Source organism: Oculina patagonica, chromosome 4 (assembly GCF_052425735.1).
Source record: "Oculina patagonica isolate OP01 chromosome 4, crgOcupat, whole genome shotgun sequence".
NCBI lineage: Eukaryota > Metazoa > Cnidaria > Anthozoa > Scleractinia > Oculinidae > Oculina > Oculina patagonica.
Window position 1 is genome coordinate 2,567,659 of NC_135761.1, and position 21,342 is coordinate 2,589,000.

The 21,342-nt window shown below is 38.1% G+C and overlaps 2 protein-coding genes and 1 long non-coding RNA gene across 3 annotated transcripts; all 3 read right to left on the reverse strand.

Annotated features, from left to right (window-relative positions):
* Window positions 1-572: 572 nt before the first annotated feature.
* On the reverse strand, window positions 573-10,711 carry LOC144651354 (uncharacterized). The gene is made up of 4 exons (XR_013570301.1): window positions 10,228-10,711; window positions 3,913-3,954; window positions 1,157-3,085; window positions 573-637 (listed from the first exon to the last, which is right to left on the reverse strand). It is a non-coding gene; the product is annotated as an uncharacterized LOC144651354 (long non-coding RNA).
* Window positions 10,712-10,910: 199 nt separating this feature from the next.
* Window positions 10,911-13,342, reverse strand: LOC144651278 (adenosine receptor A2a-like). The gene has a single exon (XM_078511211.1). It carries the CDS (start codon window positions 12,799-12,801, stop codon window positions 11,815-11,817), a length of 987 nt encoding a protein of 328 aa, XP_078367337.1. The 5' UTR covers window positions 12,802-13,342; the 3' UTR covers window positions 10,911-11,814.
* Window positions 13,343-16,424: 3,082 nt separating this feature from the next.
* On the reverse strand, window positions 16,425-19,371 carry LOC144649140 (E3 ubiquitin-protein ligase TRIM71-like). Its single transcript, XM_078508595.1, has one exon. The coding sequence runs from the start codon at window positions 18,892-18,894 to the stop codon at window positions 16,648-16,650; it is 2,247 nt and encodes a 748-aa protein (XP_078364721.1). The 5' UTR covers window positions 18,895-19,371; the 3' UTR covers window positions 16,425-16,647.
* Between the last annotated feature and the right edge of the window lie 1,971 nt (window positions 19,372-21,342).

Genomic DNA, 21,342 nt, shown 5'->3' on the forward strand with positions numbered 1-21,342 from the left:
TGTGGTTGCATTTGTTTGTAATTTTGTGTAATTTACTTCGGGACAAGTGGCGGGTCCGCCATCTTGACGTCGGGGCTTGTGAAGTCCCCTCAAAACATCTTCCGTTTTCTCTAAAACGTTTTGACCGATTGACTCCAAAATAGGAGGTTTTATTCCTAAGTAACATACGTTGAAATCTACGGCTAGTCCGTGTCAATCGAATCAGCCATTCTGCTCATCAATCCTTTTGAGTACGAAGGTGCTGACTGGTACTGTTAATTTCACTTGATCTCATTGCCATTTTAAACCAAAATCAGTCCAGAATATTGTAGCTGCCCAGGTTTAAAGAACATTCTGATTACATTAGTTTAATCAGTTTGTTGGAGATATCTGTTTGTATTCTTTTGGGGGTCTTTTTTAGCGCTGTGTCTGAATTTTGTTGGATTGTGTTCGCCGTTTTAAATCCGTTGGCTTGTGTGTTGACTGCCCGCAGTCTGCAATTTGTTGGCTTGCCGTCTGCTTGTAATTATAATTTGTTGGCTTGTGTGTGTTGACTGCCTGTCTGCAATTTGTTGACTAATTTACTGCCCGTTTGTGTTAAGATTGGTTGGCTTGTTTATTGCCTGTGTTTTATTTTGTTGGTTGGCTTGTTTATTGCCTGTGTTTAAATTTGTTGGTTGGCTTGTTTATATACTACTTATTAACCGAGAGCGAGGTCATTACAGGGGAATCTCAGACCGAGGCCGTGATGTATTGACCGAGCGACAGCGAGGTCAATACATCAAGGTCGAAGTCTGAGATTCCCATGTAATGGCCGAACGGACGAGGTTAATAAGTTATTTATTATATGGCCTTTAAGCACTATTCAAAAAAGAGTATAATCAAGGGAAAAAACACTGGAGGTAAAACTCGCTCCCTGTGGCTCTCTTCGTCGCTCATATTAAAGAAGTATCGGTATGCTTATATTTTTCTTTCAGTTATTGAAAAGATAGTTATATTTTGTCGGCATTTTTTGTTGTTTTTTGCCCCCTCGCTAGTAGCTTTAGTAGCTTTTACTCACAACTCAAAAAACCGTCGAGCCGAGAAAAAGTTTCATAATGCCCGGTCATTACAAGAAAATAATGCCCGCTCAGCAGCCAATCAGAGCGCGCGTACTATTGTAGACATATAATAATGCCTGTTAAAATTTGTTGGCTTGTTTATTGCCTGTGTTAAAATTTTGTTGGCCTGTTTGTTGCCTGTGTTAAAATTTGCTGGCTTGTTTATTGCCTGTGTTAAAATTTGTTGGCTTGTTTATTGCCTGTGTTTCACATTTGTGTAAATAAATACCAAATAAATAATTTTACTTAGTGAAAAATAATTAATTTTATTATAATAAAGAAATAGTTCAAATATAAGTGAAAAATAGTTATTTAACAACTTAATTAATTAGAACAAAGTGTATGAAAATATTATATATTTAATATAGTTATTGAGAGTGGAAGAAAAATAATACAATAATCACAATAATAAATATGGTCAATAAAAATTTAGAAATGTATTTGTTGCTGGTAACAGCATTGTTATTGCTCTATGATTTGCTTTTTGATATTACCTGGCTTTTCAGCCCACACTGTTATTATGTTGCACATCTTGTGATGGCTGTAATTCACACTCATGTTGTAATGGCAGTCATTTCTTTAACTTTTCCAAGCCTATCAAAACTCCCACATTCTCTTCATATCCCTTCAAGATCTTTTGAGAAGCAAATACTTATACCATATAGCCCTTATATGGGAGTACACCGGGCCCCAGGATCCACTGGAACATTGCTTCGCAATGTGCTCCACAGTCAAACAATGCAAAATCTGGATGGGCTTAAATTGTTGGTGTCTTCTTTGTTGTCCTTTTTTTTAATACAGTTCAAAGTAAGGTTTTTTCAAAACATCAACTTGTCAAACATTTTTGTTTCTATTCTACTCCTAATCTGTGTTGGTGTAGCACTCTTTTTCCTGCTTTACTGGAAGGAGGTGTACATAACTAGTTTAAGGCAAGTGTTTAAATACAACACAACAATAAACTGTTTGTTGGAGATGCTTTTATTTCCTGCTGTGATTATTTTAAAATTATTTTTATCTCTTCTTAACCCAGTTTACAACATAATTTTGTTGCATATAAGGCCCCAATTCAAATTTTCATTGATACACCACTTTTGGGGCATAACATCAAAGTTTTTTCTTTTCAGTCTTATGACTGTATACCTTTTTGTTTTTCATGGCATTTTGTTAAACCTTGGCACAACACATAACTTGGTATTAGGCAGTGGGCTAAATTCTGCTCCATTGTATTTAGGGACTGTTGCAGTTATATTGACCATATCAGCCCTACCACACTCATTGTTTGTGGGCTTATTTGTAGTTACAGTAATTACAATGGGAGAAAACTTTGATGCTGCATGTAGCTCCAGGCAGTGTTCAGAAATACCACTGGTTTTCCCTATGTTTTATCTTATATTTGGTGTATTGTTGAGTTACCCTTGTGTCAAAATGACTGAATTGCACCACCCAGGCTTTTTGTTCAGTATGGTGATTAGATCAAAAAGGTTTGTTACAACCATTTTAGTTATTGACATAAAAGGGAAAGCACATTCATTTTCTTTTGCACCATATGCCACTATAAAAGATTTGAGATCTCAAATAAATGCCAAATTCCAGCTAACAAGTAACTTGTACTGGTTGTCATGTTGTGGCAAGCCCTTACATGATTTTGTACCTTTAAAAAAAATAACTGGAACAGTTATTATGAATGGACGGTTGATTGGAGGAATACAATGTTGTTTGAAGGGGTGTGAGAATGAGGCAGGCTCTCGAAAATTTGATAGCATGATTGGGCGGTATGAAATGAAATGTTCCCCTCATGAAATAGAATTTGATTTTGATAATCTTAAAAATTGTAGAGTGTGTGATAAACATTACAGCAGTTTATCTTCCAGAGGGCATAAGCCTGCGAAGGGAAAAAGCTCATCAAGATCACGCAGTGATGCACAGCGAGGTATTCTCAAGACAACACCATCCATTGTTACATGTTCACAATGCAACAATATGGTCTGTCTTACCAGTGACATCCCCTGCAAGAAACATACCATAAGTGTTTTTAATAACATGTTTTCAGTTCCTTGTAATTTTTTGGATGAAATTCATGTTGACAGTACTAAAACAGATTTACATAATGACTTGTATACATGTGTAGATCATTCTGACAGGCCTTGCTTAGACTACATATGTATGTCATGCCAGCCTTTCTTTTTGAAATCCATTAAATTAGAGAATGACTACAAACAAGCTAAAGAAACATTCCAAGAAAGACAAAACCCAAAACAAAACTCCAAAACCCAAACAAATTTGGATGTTGATCAGAAACAGGGTTCATGTGAAGAATTTAATCCTGTAGATTCAATACACAATGCAGAAGATGATATTGCAGAAGAAAGAAACATCCCTAAAAAACCACTTATCGTGTCTGATGCTTTAAATGTTAAAGGGGGTATTTTCAAAAAAGTGATACCTGAACTTATCCAAAACCATTCCCACGAAAGTAAATACAATGCCTGTGGGGCACCTGCACCTTTGCATGTATATGAAATATTTCAAACAGTGATTTCAGATATTTTTCCATGGACTGTGTCCTTTCAAGAAAGCAAAACAACAGATAACACCATTAAGGTTTCTCTTTCAACTCAAAACATCAACAAAGGTGTTGAGATATCTCACTGGAAGGAATTAACATTTTTTCTTCCTTCAGAAATAAAAACATTTTCAGCAAAAGAGTTCTTTCCTTTTACTTTACATTTCTTGGGGCACAGAGTGGACTGTGGTGAGCTCCCACATAACATCTTCCAGCCAACCACATTCAAATCTACTCTGGATACCATGCTAAAAATGGTAAATGAATTACCTGTTTGCCCAGGCATAGATGACACAGCTCTCATTGACATTGCTGAAACAAAAAACAAAAGTCTGTCATATTATGTTGACAGCAAAGGAGTAACTACAGATGGGCAAGTATTAAAATGCATAAGAGCTACAAAATGTTCTTACAAGCTACCATTAGATTTAAAGAGAACAAGATGCAGTAACTGCCAGGATGTTTTACGGTCCTGCTTGCGTTGGCAATCAAAACCTTCAACGGACAATTTTGAATCCAAAACAGCTTATGACTCGCATGCTAAACTCAGTTCTCTTTCCCATTCTGAACTGGTAGCCCGCGCAAAAAATCTGCACAAAATGCTTGCCCAAAGCCAAAAAAAAGCAAAAAGATACTACAGTTTGTATCTAAAAGAAAAACAAAAACACATAACCGCACCAAAAAATTACAAACCTAAATCTTCGGATCTTTCAAAATTAATGGATATTGCAATTGAGAATGAATGGCTAGCTGAAAATTCTGTTCTTTATGCTCTCCTGACTGACACATTGACATCACTAAAGAAACAGGAGGAGGAATTTGCAAGGCATGGAAAATTTACAAAAAATAAGAAAAAGCCACATCCCAAAGGAATGAGGTACAGCCCCCTTGTGATTAAGTGGAGCTGCATGATTGCCAGTAAGTGTCGCAAAAAGGGTTATGATGTAGTACGAAGCATTCTTCCCATTCCAACCTGGGAAACTGTCAAACAATACCGACAGGCAGCAAGCACAACAAACCCTATATCTCAGGAAAATCTTAATCTCATGGTTCAGGAAATGAAACGAAGGGGTTGTAAGGGGATTGGGGGTATTCACTGGGACGAAATGGCCATAAAAGAAGGGATTGTGCTATGTAAACGTACTGGAGAATTAGTTGGATTTGAAGAAGTTAATTTTAGTGCTGATCTTAACATGAAGCCAGAAGATCTAGACAATGATACCAAGGAAGAAGACATTAAAAGTGACAGCTCATCAGAATCAACAGATTCTGAATCTGTTGCATCTGACCATGATGACTCCAGCTCTGAAACTGACGAATTATCTAATGAAACCCTGCCATCAAAGAAAGCTAAACTCATTTGCCAGTTCTTCTTTTCATCGTTGGAGGGGGATTTTTCATGGCCAGTTGCCTCTTTCCCCTTGCACAAAATCAACCACAGAGTTCTTTCTTCTATCGTTTGGCAAGTGTGTGAGGCCATTGGTGGCCTTACTTTTGACAATGGAAAGAAAATAGAAGTTCTATATGGTGTTTCTGATGGCTCCACATACTCACATGCCTTTTTCAGTAGAGCTGGGGCACAGAACTGGGTGACATACAACCCTTTTAATGATAACAAACCAATTTGGTGGCTTTCAGATTACCCACATATGATTAAAAAATTGAGAAACTTTATAGTTAATCCTGATGGCCAACTTCAAGTGCAGGGGAAAAAGGTAACAGTAAATCATTTGATACCTGTTGCTAAAGGTCAAATGACAAAGTTGAACTGGAAACATATAAAATTGACACCTCGAACAAAAATGAGTGTTAAAAGAGCTGTAACTGTTTGCTCCCATGATGTGGCATTTGACATACTTAAGGGTCCATTACCTCCTGAAGAAACAGTTGGAACCCGAACTTACCTGAAACAATGCCATAAGTTATTTCAATTTTTTAACAACAATTCAGAAGTTGATCCTGCATGCTACACTCAACTGATATCTATTATGACATGGTTTGATAATTGGTATGGAGAAGTTAAACAAAGCAGTTCAATAGCAACTAGTGGATTGAAGGAACACTGGAAGAAATTCATTCCACGTATTACGTACAAAGATCTTAAAAGAACCACTAGGGCTTTTTTAGGTGTTGTACAGTATGTGCAAATGAATCACCCGGAATTGCACATCATTCCTAAGACCATGTGTCAGGATGATGTAGAAAACTATTTTTCTCTACAACGTGCAAGGGTATCAGGTGGCAAACCAACAACTTTGCAGTTTTTTGAATCATCAGCAACCCTTGAAACTGAATTTCTTCTTAATTCTGAAATGAAAGACCTGCAAGGGAATTGTGGTTCCTATGATTTAGCATCTCTTCCTAACTTGGTTTCTCTCCCTCTTTCTAAACAGAAGCTGCCAGTCAGTGAAACAAAAAAACATTTTAATGAAAAAGAAGGTTGGGAATTATGTGCTCATCTGCTAAGCACAGACATTATTATTGAGGAAAGGTGAGAGTTTAAAGAGAACTTCCATAATGCTGCAGACAAGCAGCAACTATCAAGACATGTGAAACAAACAGTAGAGTATATTGATCTTTTCTCACCAAGTACAATCTTAAGAACATCCCAACCCATATTGACTGCTCTACATGCCAAAGAGAATCATCACTCTGTATTATTGTTTGCTAGAAAAATTGACTTCTATTTAAGAACAAGTTTCTTTACTGGGAACTGGTCTCCTGTTTCACTTCAGGAAGCAGTAGAGAAACTTAAGGGTGAAAAAGCACTATTTTTCTACTGGAGAGAACTATTGCAGGAATTGAATATTTTAAATGCTCTGATAAGTATTTCCTGTGATGTTCTTTCTGCATTTGTTCGTAAATTTACAAAGCGAAGGTGTGTTACATACTTAGCCAAGGATGGACTTGCACCCCAACATGAAGAGGATGAATCTGCCATTAGGCAAATGTTAAAAAAATTTAACATAAAAGAGGATTCAGAAAAAGATTTGACAAAAGCTCAGCCATCAGATACCTGTTTTCGTTGCCATAAACTAGGTCACTGGGCATCTGAATGCCCTGAGGGACATGAGCCAGAGTGGCTGGCAAAACAACAATGTTTCTTGTGTGGTCAACAAGGCCACATTAAATCAGCATGTCCCAAGAAAATTGAAAAAAGGCAATCAAAATCTAAAATTATGCAAAATATACCTCCAGCTGTTAAACGTACATGGTACTCTGATACTACATCTCTTACAAAGCTGTTGAGTACATTAACAGCAAAAAATCTTGATGATTTCAAATGCTATAAACCAATTCCTAAATCATCTAGTACCAACAATGACCCAAGGTTTTACAAACAACGGGATGAAAAGTGGTTTAATGCCCGTAAGGGCAAAATTAATGGAAGCAAGGCTGCAACAGCTCTCGGATGGTATGGCAAAAAGGCAATGCTTGATTATTGGAATCAACTATTTAGTGACTTACATGGCTTACAAACTGAATCAAGTGAATCAAATCTTGCCATGCTATGGGGATCTATTCATGAAGACAGCGCTCTTGTCACCTACCTAAATAAGTTTTTCGCACAAAACAAAGGGGGAGCTGTTGTAAAGGAAACTGGAATCTGGTTTTTAAAGGATGATAAAAATCAAAATTGGCTTGGTTCTTCTCCAGATGGAATCATTGAGCAAGAAGGAATTTTAAAAACTGTTATTGAAATAAAATGTCCATTCATGGGTGGGAAACCAGTTCCTTACAAAAATGTTTGTGTAAATCATATACCCCAAATCATGCTAGAAATGTTCTGCACATCAACACAACAATGCCATTATGTTGTCTGGACTCCTATTGGCACGAAAGTCTTCCTTGTAGAGAGGGATGACACTTATGTTGAATTGTTACTTAACTACTTGTATAAATTCTGGGATCTTGCCTCTAGTGATAGTGAGCCAGTATGGCACGAGGATGCCTTTGGCTTGAAGCAAAAAAGCAAGGAAATTGCCTTGAAAAGCCCATGCATAAGTTTTCTGTCTAATTCATTAATTACACCAGATGTTCTTACTCATGATGACCTTAAGAAATTCTCTTATGTAAGTAATGACAAGTCATCGGGAAAAAGAACAGTAATCCGGAAATGCCAGGGTTGTAAAGATGAAGAATGGAAATGTAAGCTAAATCCATGTGAGGTACGGAGAAAAAGGACTAGTAATTCCTTAACTTCAAGACAGAATTCATACCAGTCATACAAGTACGGCTCTAATGGCATACATAATAGCTGCCATCAAGATACTTTTCTTGAATTCACTTATCATGCATTCAAACGCCACTTTAATTGCCCTTCAAACAGTAATCTGGGAGAAGGCCTTACTCAATTGCTTGATTCATTTGTGCTGAGGGAAAATGAAAAGTTTCATGAAAGCAAAATGAAACTGTGGAAGTGGCTTCGTGACAATACCACCAATGGCCATACATATTATGCTTATGGCAAAGAAGCCTCACTTGATTCAATTATATACAGGCTTCTGGAAACAATGTCTGATGAAATAAGAGATAAATTTTCAATTAAAACAACTTATACTCAAGTTTGTAGTATTACGAATGGCCATAACTCATGCCGTAACTTTACACATAGTGTTCTTCCAATCAGTACTGATGATGTTTTAGATAAACACCTCTTCTCAAATTCACATGAATTTGATGTAATTCGTGTAATAAAACACAAATTGACGCTGGACAATTTTGTGGGATCTTCAAAATGCTCTGTTTTGGTAAATGATAATTCAAATTATGCCACTTTGGACTCTGATTGTTCTATAATCCCTAATCCTATGACCTGTGATGGAAGTCTACAACAATCAACTACTGTGATTAACACACCTGATATATTTTTTGTAGGGTACACGCACAATCCCACTAAAGGGTGTACTCCAAGCTTAGATAAGGAAAACAATTCTCCCTGCATAATGGAAATTAATAATTGTACGTACCGAATATCTGGAATAATTTATCTGAAATCTCATCACTACTGGTGTGAAGTTTATTCAACCCAAAAGAACTTTAAACGCGGCTGGTATGTCTATAATGGTTTGTGGAATAATGGAAAGGCAACCTTTGTTGGTCCAAGACCATTATTTCTGGAAAAAGAGAGCCTATACCTACTGATGTTTGAAAAAGTCATGACTAACCACCCCATAAAAAGTTCAATTTCAACAACAATCTATAAACCAATTCATGCCAATAATAATGACATAATCAAAGAAATTATAGATAAGCATAAAAACCTGCTATCTTTATCTGACAACAAAGTCAAACTTGACAACATAAAAGCAGTTCTTCTCTATCATAACATTTCAATCCCATCAAACATGAAACTAGCTGATTTGAAGGATCTGTTACTGCATCATTGTAACACAACCACGACTATGCCCATAACTTTTATATCAGATTGTAGCATTGAAAATTATACTGTGGCTCCTGAGAAGGACCACTCAATCAAACATGAAGAGATTGAATGTGTACCTGTAACATTTGTAAACGACTCAATGATAAATTTAGTAAAAACACAGGACTCAGTCAAGGATGACTTTTATTCTGAAACAGACGAAAGCTTCAAACGGTCTGATTTAACACCACATAAACAGGGTTATACACCAGAAAGACATCCAACAAAGAAACAAAGAGCTTGGAAACCATCAAGTCTTAAAACAAATGATATATCTAAAAGCTGGACAGATGATAACCCTGCCCTTGAGGAACCAAAAAACAAATCTTTTAAAGAAATGGTTGATGCTATCCATAATAGAACAATCAACTCTTGTGACAGTGATGATGATTTCGATGAAGCATTTAAACCATTAGACAACACATATCTGTATTTTACTACACTTGATGAACCAACAGAAAGTGAGAAACAATTTATGGAGACCAAATGTTTTCTTTCTGATTCCTTTGATTACTCTCATGACTTTCAAATGGTGAAAACACAAGATCTTTGGGAATATAAAGAATTTGACAGGTCACTCACACCAAAATCTGGAAATAAGCATGATCATCTTGAACAAGTCAGACGTTTTATTTTGAAAAATGGTTTTCAAGAACCCATAATAATCACATGTGATCTCCAAAGTGGAAAAGCTTATGTCACTGAAGGAAACCACCGTCTCTGGGTTGCCCTTAATGAAGGAATCAAATTTGTACCATGCCGTGTAATTCCTCACTGGTTGCCACCAAATGGTTCTTACAAAAAGCTTGACATTGACTTATCAACTTTAAAGTTTAGCAACAAAGCAATTCTTCCAGAACATTTAGGATTAACTGTTGCACAAACAGAGTTCAATTAAATATATATTTAACCTTCTTAGGGTTTACATCACATGCATGCTATTTATTTGTTTACATGATTCTTGGCATGAAGTATAATTAACTTATATATGAAAATTTTAATTCATAATCGAAAGTTTGCAGATAAGCTAATATGTAGATTTTAAGTAAAGAAATGATATTCGCAGGGAAAAAGCAAGTAAAGAAATTGCAAAGAAAGAAGCCTGAAAAAAATCAGGGCAAATCTTATATAATCTGGGACTATAAAATGCCAAAACTTACCGTCGGCACCTATCCTGATCGGTACAAAGCTTCTGTACTTTGCAGTAGTTGCTTCTCCACAGCCGCTTTATTGACTTTGAAGGGATTGATGAGACGAACCACGAACAGTGAAGGGTTGAGACTCGGCATACAGCAGGTTCAATATATCATTTGCCAAACCTCCTATGCTGGGATCAAAACATCCCCGCTACACCGCTCAAACCATCCAACAAAGTTCACAGCCGATCACACTGGGCCGACATGCCTGCCACTCAGTACAACGTCTTTATACGATATTTGAGGCTTTTGAAGATAGCAAACAGCAAAAAATTATTTCACACATGTTTCTTATGTTTGTCCGAATCCTGATTTAAAAAGAATCTTGGAAATGAATCAGCTAAACCGTAAAAAATTCCATATTTTTGAGACGCCAACGAACAACAAATTTGAGCGCCATTTTGAAAACCATTGATGTATGACGTGACGTCACACTGGCAGTGATGAGTCTCCCAACGATTCGCTTGGAGACGCCCCCTCCCTCCTGCCGGAGCCCATTGCTAGTAATGGCTCCTGGTCAAACAAATGTATCCATTTTATTTTCTGACGAATAGTGATAACTTTTTTGCCAAAATCATCATTGTTTTTCCTTATGGGAGACTAAAAAAAACGTAAGAAATGGAAAAATGGTACAAAATTTTCCGGTGATTAGTTTCCGGTGTTGTTGATCATGAAGTCTATGTCTTCGCTGTGATTATGATTGCTTATTTCCACATGATTAACACATATAATTACTGTTTTTTAAAAAAAATGCCGAGGCTAAATAACATACATATGTTACAATGTAAGCCAGCGATACACTGGGCGATTTTATTCGCAGATTGCGGCGAATTTGATCGCCAGCGATCGGCGAATAAAATCGCCGATATCTGACATGCTAGATATCGGCGATTTTATACGCCGATCGCGGCGATCGGCGTAAATCGCAATCGCTGCACCGGGCACACTTGGCGTACTCGACACTGTAGCTCTGCGACAGCGGAAGTTTTTTTTTTTTTTTTTTTTTTTTTTTTTTTTTTGCCAACTGTATTCCTTCAGGGCGCGACACGGAGCGGTTGATACCCGCAATCATTAAACAAATTCATCAAGTTTATAAATAGTTTATTCTTCTTTTTATATCTTTAATATAACATTTTGGGTATGAAACCTTCCCAGGCTTATAGTGTATGGGAGATTGTCAATTGGGTCAGGCGTCTGTTTACGTTTTTTAGCACGTTTAAAAGAGTGTGCGATCGCGAGAAGGCCGCGCGAGGAAAACTACGCACGCTCGAAACTACGGAGCCTGCTACGCAGGCTAGAAGATTAATACATGCGACAAATAAAACTTTGCTCATGACTCGTTAAATTACGTGCTGATTGAAATTGAGGTGGAGCTGGGGTTAAGGGAGATTTTTTTCACGATAATTTTCTCAATATTTAGATACATGTCAGCTATTTGTTTTAATTAAATTTTATCAAAGTCAGATAAACAACTTTCAGTTTTTCTTTGCTTGTAATCTTCGCCACAGTACTAACAAGTGTTAAAAAACACAATGTAAATATTGACGCCGATCACAAACAAGGCATGACTCTCGCAAATCGTGCTCTTCCTGCGCGAAATATTTCACTAAAAGTTTTTCGAAATTCCCCGTTGAATCCCGCGTAGACAAAAACGTTAATAGTTGCGTTAGTATAAATCATACATACAGCTATTTTAGCGACGATGGGGGGTACGTTAGACCCTCCAAACGCGCCGATAAGATCGATAATCGTAATTGGTACGACCAAGATGATAAACAAACCAACTAAGATTATAACCATTCGCACAATTCGCCTCTGTTTTAAGGCAAATGTTCTGTTATGATGTAGAATTTTCGCTGGCTGATCCCTGTCGGCAAAGCTGATGACACTTGCCCCTTGGGAATAGTATGTGCTCTCCACCTGTAAATGTTGTATGTGGATGACCCTCATCTGTCTGTGGCTGGCCTTGAGGAGAAAGCAGTTGATTGGTGTGGCTAAAAGCAACGGCATTAAGCAAAAACCGACCAGAAAAGCAAGCAGATACGCCTTGGATAGGTTTGTGGAGAAAAAGCACAATCCTTGATTGTGACGAAGGACTTCTGCTGGGGCTAACCCCACGCCCAAAACGGGTAACATCGCAAAGACTGCCATGATAATCCAGCCGGCTGTTATAAAAATAGCAACAGTTGTTTGGGTCATGTACGCACTATACGCAAAAGGAAATTTCACTGCTAGCAGTTTATCAAGGCTGATAAAGATAATGTTTATTCTGGACAAGCCGTCGAAGAGAATAGTCACCGCTATCACTATACTGCAAGGGATTGATCCTGGTTGAAAACCTTCCACCAGTCGCAATGGAACAGCCAGGGAGACGGTTAGCAAATCGCACACAGCTAAATCCAAGATGAAATAGTTGGGGATATTTCTCAATCTTCGTTTGTACAGAATAGCTAGAATTACCAGTGAATTTCCCGCGGTTCCGACGACAGAAACAATCACCATAAATGCGGTAGTTAAAGCAGTTTCCACAGACATCATTTTTGCTTCCTTCTTCTCCTGTGAATTCCGTTGAGTGGCTTTATATATAATTAGACATTTACAGCGTTTTGAAGTTTAAAAGTTAGCTAGTTAGCTTGTAATCTTTGACGGATCTTCTCGAATGTTGCCGCCGTGTTCGTGGCTAAGTAATTATCTCAGAAATGCTCGGTAATGATCGCGTTTAAATTTGCTGTTTATATGTCACTGTTAGCCAGCTTCTCCAAAAACGTTTACCATTAAAAATAAACTTGTTTGGTTCAAAAGACCCCGTAGAGTTTGCTCGGGGAATCGCCGGATGTTTTTATGAACGGTTTCGTTAGAAAACAATATGCTCAATCCTTTCTGCAAAATCAAACAATGTTCTCAGCAACATGCTTGTGAAAAATGGTATGAAAATAACAATGTGACAACAATCGTTGATTTTTTTTAATCTTCATAAGTTTTGTTGCATTTAATGACTACTCAAAAACGTCATCTGAATTTCTTGAACCACAAAAAGCTAATATTTCAATATTATCTTTTCCGTATTGTAATCAGTCTTAATTTCCGCCGTTACTTCAGTTCAAGAAAATGGTACGTTTTTTGAATAAATAACAGCCGTTTGCGGTATGAAGATTCTCATCATTATTTCAGTTGGAATTCATAGATCATCTCGTTGAAACAACGTTAAACTGTGTCATTTTAGCAGAAATCTATAAAGCAAAGCCGAAAAAACACTTTTCCAAGAAACAGGTGAAATTTCAAGTATAGGATTTTAATTGCTCCCTTCAGAATCGTTCCAGGGTACAATGAAGCAAAAATTAATCTCTTATATTGTACAATAGGGTATAAGGAAGGTGCTAATGAAATTAAAAAAAAGAGAGAGATCTACAGAATTATCAAAGAATACGCCGCCGTTTTGTGGGTCTCAAGCGACATATTATTTATATTGACCGAAATTGCGGCTATAAGTTCGAACAAAAGAGAGTAAATTTCGCCTGCGTCTGTTTCTGCTAATTAAAAAAAAAAATAAAAACCCTCAGGAAAGTTGTGAAAAGGATCCAGCGAGCACGATTTCTCAACGGCCCCCATGCATCATCCACATGATGATCAACAAGCATTTGATCGAGTTTTTGTCAGATGATGTCTTGGGAATAACCAGGGTTTAAGTGTTTTTTCGTTACTTTTCGCCTATACATTACTGCTGAATGTTTATTTCGTATTGGCCTAACGCCATGTTATTATAATTTTTTTGTACCCAAAATAAACCATTAAATGCAAAGGTTACACGACACATCTCCACGGTCTGGCCAGGACCTGTACGCATGCGCACAGCCTTTAACCCGTGGAGTGGCAGCCACGGAAAGTTGTTTCGTCCTTGTTAGGACTCATCAGCATGGCATAGCCAGGCGTATAAAGGGTCTCACATAAGATAATAGATCTTGCCGTTTATTCCAGAGGCGAACCCGAAGGTTGCTTTAAACCCTAGCTCCATATGGGACCAATATAATGTAACGATCTATGTAACGGAAAGATCGCAACAAGCGACACACAAAAATCAAGTACCTCTGAAACACAACTGATATGCATAAAGTCATCAATAACTAACCTCCTACGATAACCTAGCTTTTCCCCAATAAAAACACATACTTATCGTTTAAATCCTACTTGCAGTATATTCACGTTTCACTCTAAACATAGTTCGGGGAGTTTTATTATCACGATTTTCTTGCTTAAGGTTTTGCTGTTGTAGCAATTATTCAAACGGCCATTATTGATTAAGTCGCAGCTGAGTTCACTAGCGTAGCGAAGGAGCCGCAAACGTCCAAAAGCGGAGTCAGAAGCGAATCGCTGCTAATCGTGAGAATAATATGAGAAAAGGATCAGAAATTTTAGATCCTTGTGATTAAGCTTGCAATTTGCAGTGTTTCTATGGACTCGTGCGATTCCACCTTCGAATTCTGTCTTCTTTACCCGAAATCAAGCACAGGGAGCCCTCACATCCGTTTAGAATATGAATAAACGATAAACCTACCTTTATCGCGCGTATTTTATGGCGGCTATTTTGAATTTTAATTAATGCGCGCGAGATCAGTCAAGTCGCAGAGACGGGGTGTCGTCATCAACTGGTGCTTATTCTCCCGACCGTTATGTGTAGTGTCTCTGATTGGCTGTTGTTTGGTGCTTTATTTTAGCGCGGGAGCAACAACTACGTCATCGGTTTGGTATGTTCGCAATGTCTCTCGCGGGGATTAAATGAGTTCGTACGCGTGAGGATCCCTGCCAGTTGCGCAACCTCCCCCCATCCCTACCCCCGCTTCGATCTCACCAAAGCGGGGCTTCCCAGTCGATTTAGTTTATCCGAAAAACGTGATAACGAACTCGGAACAACAGACAACCGGTGGTAAGTAATAAGCGCGGGAAAAGTTGCTATTAGTTTTGGGTCAGGTTCTGATTGGGCAAAAGCTTGTCAGCAAAACAACAAAATAAAATACGTAAATGACAGTTTAATTATTTGTTACCAAAAAAAATTATTTTGAACTCCCGGTTGAACTAACATTTACAGCAAAGTTACAAACAGCAGGTGATTCTCAAACTAAAACAAGCTGCGAGCAGTCTCTAGCCATTTGATTCAAATTGTTCGTAGCAAGCGGCAAGGATCTTGCCCAAGGGACGTAGGAGGAGGGGTGGGTGGTGAAAAAACATATCTTTCTACCCCACCCATCGAGCCCACGATACTTGCCTTTCGATCTTCTTTTGTCTACAATGGCTTTGTTTAAGTTTGGTTCAAGAATAGAGAATGCTCGCAGGCTAGCACTTATACAGAATTGCGTTGTCACTCTAAAATTATTGCTCACACTAACTGTACTTATTTTCTCTTTCTCTTGGTAATAATCGTTGTTGAATCTGACAAAAAGATCACAACGAGTTTTACACGTATGTGGTTACTTGTGCTCTTGTAGTAAAATACATGATTCTCTTGTTTATTCGTTTATTTAAATTTTGATACTAGAATTTTCATAGACTGAAGTAAAATAAACTCTTTGCGACTACATTAATTATAGCTTCTGACGGTTTATGATTTGTGTACAGCCAATTCTCAATATCATGCCAAGTATTATAGTGGCAGGTCTACAATGGTTCACGCGCTTTCTTATACATACCCATTTTTCAGCTATTACTACTTAATTTAATGAGAAAAAAACTGGTAAGTGTTATAGAAAGCACTTGACTTTGATTATTCTAAATAAAGAGTGGTCTATCACTCGTGCAGACAAAACTGTCTTATGCTTTACTGTCAAATGAGGTTCTTTAAGTCAAAATGCAATTTATGTAAAAGCATTCTAAATGTTTACGGAATCTTACTCGTAGCAACTTGAACTAGTAGGTACGCTTGCTAGTAACGACTGGCCATATACCCGCAAATATTTGCGGACAAAAAACTAAAAACGCTTATAGAAACGCACATAAAAATTCTAAAAACTTCAAACAACGCATACCCAATGTCGTTAGTACACCGGCAAATTTCGAGAAAAATATGGCTTTCTATTTTTTTTTTTGGCTTATTAGGTTCGCAAGGTATTGTGTACAGCGGCCATCTTTTTTTATTACGGTGGATTCTCCTGTTGTGAAAAGAAACTCGCGAAATCCCATAATGATTACGTCGGACATTTTTGAGATGTCGACTTCTCAAAGCAACTATTTTGGTTTCTTTACTTTGTTTTATTGTTTTTGGAATTTTAAAGGCAGTTTTGTACAGTACAAATCACTTGTTGCACATTATTTTATAGTCTCTTTGAACTGAGTAACTTTTGATTTTGTCTGACTTTTGACAGACTTCTCCCGTACAAGTCAATCCTAATATTATCACTCGAAAATCTGAATACGATGATTATAATAATCAGATACAACTATCCGACCATCACTAAGAACTGCTACAGAGCTTGGGGTGTTAAACTCTCCTTTCTCGCTGCCCTTACTTCCAAACCTTGCAACAAACTCTCCATTTAGCTTGAACACCTGGATTCGGTGATTGCCTTCATCACAGACCATTAGGTGTCCTGCCTTGTCAACTGCTAAATAACCGGGATTGTTAAACTGCCTGTCGCCACGCCCAAAATTTCCAAACTTGAATTGAAACGTTCCGTCTCGGTCAAACACTTTGACGCAATTCTCATAGAAATCTGATACTACAAAATAATGCATGTACCGAACACAGTAAAAGAAAGACGAGAGAAACTCAATCCCGCCTATTCTTTGCAAAAATTGTTTACTAGAAGAAAGGATCTTAACTACTTGGTTACCTGAATCAGCAACAATAATGTTTCCGTCACTGTCTATACATAGACCGTAAGGGTTATTCAAGTGACTATTGAGACTTCCTTCTCCACCAAACTCATCCAAGTACTTGCCCTCCTCAGTGAAAATCTGGACCCGATGGCTGCTGTTGTCTGCAACTAAAATGTTATTGTTTTGGTCAAAAGCTATTCCACCAGGAAAGCTAAACTGGCCTTTTCCATTACCCGATGCACCAAAGCATTTCAGATGAGTCCCATCACTACGAAAAACTTGAACCCTGTCGTTGCCAGTCTCAGTTACTGCAATTTCATCGCGGTTATTCACTGCCACTCCCCAAGGCTTGCTCAGCATTCCAGCAGACGATCCCTCTTCTCCAAAAGAAAACACAGGTTTGTACTCTCTATACTTGGCTTGAAAGGCAAAGGGACTTCCACGGATATGGTCTCCATTTACTTTAACAGAGACATTCAGTTTTCCAGCTTCTGTGACAAAATAGCTGATCCTGTAGGTACCATCCTTGCGGTTTTCAATCTGCATTTCTGTCATGCAATCTTGGCCATCACTATTGATTATCTCCAGCGCGATTTTGTCACATTCATTGTGACACTGAGTTCCCTCGGCGTTTCTTGTTGTTAAAACAAACCCCGCTTTTAGTCCAACAGTTGCATTTCTGATTCCATTACCTTCAGCACTTGATAGACACGGTACTGTCTTCTTTGAGACACTTTTGACGAAGCCAATTCCATCGTTGAGCAAACTGTTCAACACTTTTTCATTTTCGACATAAGCAAACTCGGGAAGATCTCCATTGTCTCGGTCGACCTGGTTTCCTCGGTCCACTTCCTCCTGAACTAATGTATGCAAAGATTTACTAAATTGAATTAATTCAGCGCTGCTGTTTCGCTTTAAAACTGTTTCAGTCCTTCCTACTGAGGTCTTTATTGATTTCAATTGTTGCTCAACCTTGTTCTTTTGAATTCCCAGGCACTGGAGTGTTTCCTTCCCTTGATTTTCGACTTCGTTGAAGATTTCTTCCTTCTTCGCTTCGACAACTGAAGTAATGTTGTCAACAAACGTTTGCGCGTTCCTTTTCACACTGGCGACCTGAACTTTAATTTTGTCGCAGTTTTCGTCAAGTTTAGCGATGTTGTTCTTCTTCTGTTGCATCTTTTGATTTTGGGATTCAACAAAACGTTTCATTTGCAGCTTGCATTTACTTGCAGCGTCTTCCAACAGCACCTTGGCATGGCCGTCGTGACTGGTTGCAACACAAGAACTGCAAATCGCGACTTCACAGCTCTTGCAGTAAAATTCCAATTCCTTCTGTCCGTGGCCCGAAATTCGACAAAATGCAGGTCGCTTCAAAATGTCCTCAAAGTCTTCGTCTTGAAAGTCTTTGAGCGCTAACAACTTGTGCCCTCTGTTGATGCGGACGCCATTATGGTGGACAATACAATGATCACACCAGAAAGAAAGACACTGGAAGCAGTAGTAACACTGCGGGCTTTTCTTGTCACAATTTCCACATTTGGCTTCAGTAGTGTTACACTCTTTAATTGCCAGCACATCAAGCAAACTGTTGATTCGAAAATTGGTTGGTAAATCGTTGAGGTCTCCACTGGTGATCTTTATTTCTCTTCGGCATTCCGGACAAATAATGATGTCGTGGCGGCCACTCGTTCGTTGAATTTCTTTGAGGCAGTGAAGACAGAAACTGTGTAAACACGACAGCATTTTTGGATTGGTGAACGGAGTCATACATACAGAACATGATACTTCTTCGTGGAGATTGTGCAGCAAGGTTTTTATATCCATAGTTGAAAGCAGAAAACAACGACCGTAATGCGGTTGAAAACGCCTCCCAACAACAAAACATTGCCTCGTCACTGGATATCGTATTTACCCAGACTAGAATACTGACCAATGACGTGACGACATTAGACAACTTTGACGGGATTTTTGACTTCTCAGAATAGGTTCAGACCATGCTGAAAATTTCTAATTAACAATTAGACTACGAGCCCAAGTTTTCTATGAGCAAATAGTCAACGAGGCGCAGCCGAGTTGACTATCGCTCATAGAAAACGAGGGCGAGTAGTCTAATTGTTTTAGTAGAAACTCTAAAGGATTGCAGTCCAAAACCTACAATATTGTGCACTTTGAAGACAAAAATCAAGAAAATTTACCGCTTAAAGAGCTACGCGAGCGCGCGACTGTTTTCTATCGGCGAATAGAAATCAGTGGGAGAACCAATCAGATTCGCGGATTTCCATTAGAACACAGCTGAGTTTCTACTAAGAATCGTTATCAGACAGGTTGACCTTTACAGCAAACGATTAAAGGATTGTCAGTAATCGGTTTTTGAATTTCTTCTGTGATCGACATCTGTTAATTAATGTTGGCTTACTATTTAAATCTACTCGGCAGCCTCTTTTGGCTCGTCACGCAATCGAAAACCGCACATAAAAAGCCTCTAGCACACAGCGTAACCAGGCGATGACAAGATTACGGGAAGTTTACCGAACGGCACCTTCCTAATCCACGGTAGGCGAAAAGATGGCGACTGGCCATATACCCGCAAATATTTGCGGACAAAAAACTAAAAACGCTTATAGAAACGCACATAAAAATTCTAAAAACTTCAAACAACGCATACCCAATGTCGTTAGTACACCGGCAAATTTCGAGAAAAAATATGGCTTTCTATTTTTTTTTTGGCTTATTAGGTTCGCAAGGTATTGTGTACAGCGGCCATCTTTTTTTATTACGGTGGATTCTCCTGTTGTGAAAAGAAACTCGCGAAATCCCATAATGATTACGTCGGATGCTAATTAAAAATTCACCCCAAGCATCGTTTACACAAAATTCTTCGTAATCCTCTGTTACCTTCATACTTTTGTATGAGTACTTTTTTCATCTTTGCTGCTTTCGTAGCTCGTGAAAAAAATTGAAAGTTATCACTTTCAAAGCGAGGCCCAACCCATTGGGGAAAAACAAGCTAGTCTGACGGCAACACATAAGCGCTTTTGCTTCCCGGGATATCCCCGCCGTTTTGTAGTGGAAACTCCTTTCGAATTTTTTAATATTTTTTAGGAATTTTTAGAAGATCTATAACAAAAAGAATTGGTAGAAGGCTTAAGTTAATATTAAAAATTTGGAAAAATGGTTAAAGTAATAAGTAATCGATTTTTAAAAACTTTACTTCTCTTTTAATATGTATTCAAATCCAAATTCCTGAACGTTTTCGTTCAGAACTCTAGAAAAAAGATAATTGAGAAACTCAGTGACAGATCGTGAGAGTCACTGAATCTCGACCAATATTTTTCTCGACTTCGTCGAGCTTCACTTCGCCTTCGGCGAAAAATTGTTTAATATATGCGCAGGCGTTTTGCACTAACAAGCGGATTCACAAAATGTTCATTAATAGGAGACGAAGGATTAAAGGAAGGAGAGAAATTAGCCTTATACCGCACAACACGTGGAAATGGCAAAGCTTTTACAAATGAGCTATTACGAGTTACAAATGAGCTGGACCGCTTGAGTAGCCAATCAAATTACACGATAGTTCCTATTTATATACAAAAAACCTGGAACGCGTGCGGAGCAGCCAAAAAACAATTAACATTTAAGATGCTATGAAATATAAAATACAATATAAAATACAATTCAAACACTCTCTTCAATCACTAGGAGCTTTAACTTGTTGATCAAGTGTGCTTAGTGTGCTTTTCAATAAACGAATCACGCTCTGATTGGTCCATACATGATCGTGAAAGAGACTTAAGGTGTTTTGTAAACCCAAAATGTTCACGGCCATGTATGGACCAATCAGAGCGTGATTCGTTTATTAAAAAGCACACTAAGCACACTTGATCAACAGCGTTAATGGACTTATCAATGAACAGGTGTAATCATTAAACTTTTAGACAAAGCAAGGTCACACATTTATGGCTGTGAAGCACGCCTGTTTAAAAGATTATCGGCAAAGCTTACCTATTAAAAGACACGTTTGCGTTTAGAGTTAACACGTTAATTTTCTTCAGTTCTGGTCACGGTCGATTGCCTGGGGAAATCGGTAATTCGGAAAGTCATTTCCTAGCTTCACAACAGCTGGACGCATAAATTATTTTAATAAACACTTGTAGGAAAAAGCAATAAATTCAGGTGCTAAGAGCGGATGCTCAAGCGGATGAAACCTGATCTGCCTGTATCGACCTATCTTTCTAAAGCATAGAAGAAGAATAAAGCCTTTTGATTGTGCCA

Bases quoted from the DNA above. Each gene is read 5' to 3' on its own strand.
- LOC144649140 (XM_078508595.1), bottom strand. From the start codon at position 18,894: ATGGATATAAAAACCTTGCTGCACAATCTCCACGAAGAAGTATCATGT.
- LOC144651278 (XM_078511211.1), bottom strand. From the start codon at position 12,801: ATGATGTCTGTGGAAACTGCTTTAACTACCGCATTTATGGTGATTGTT.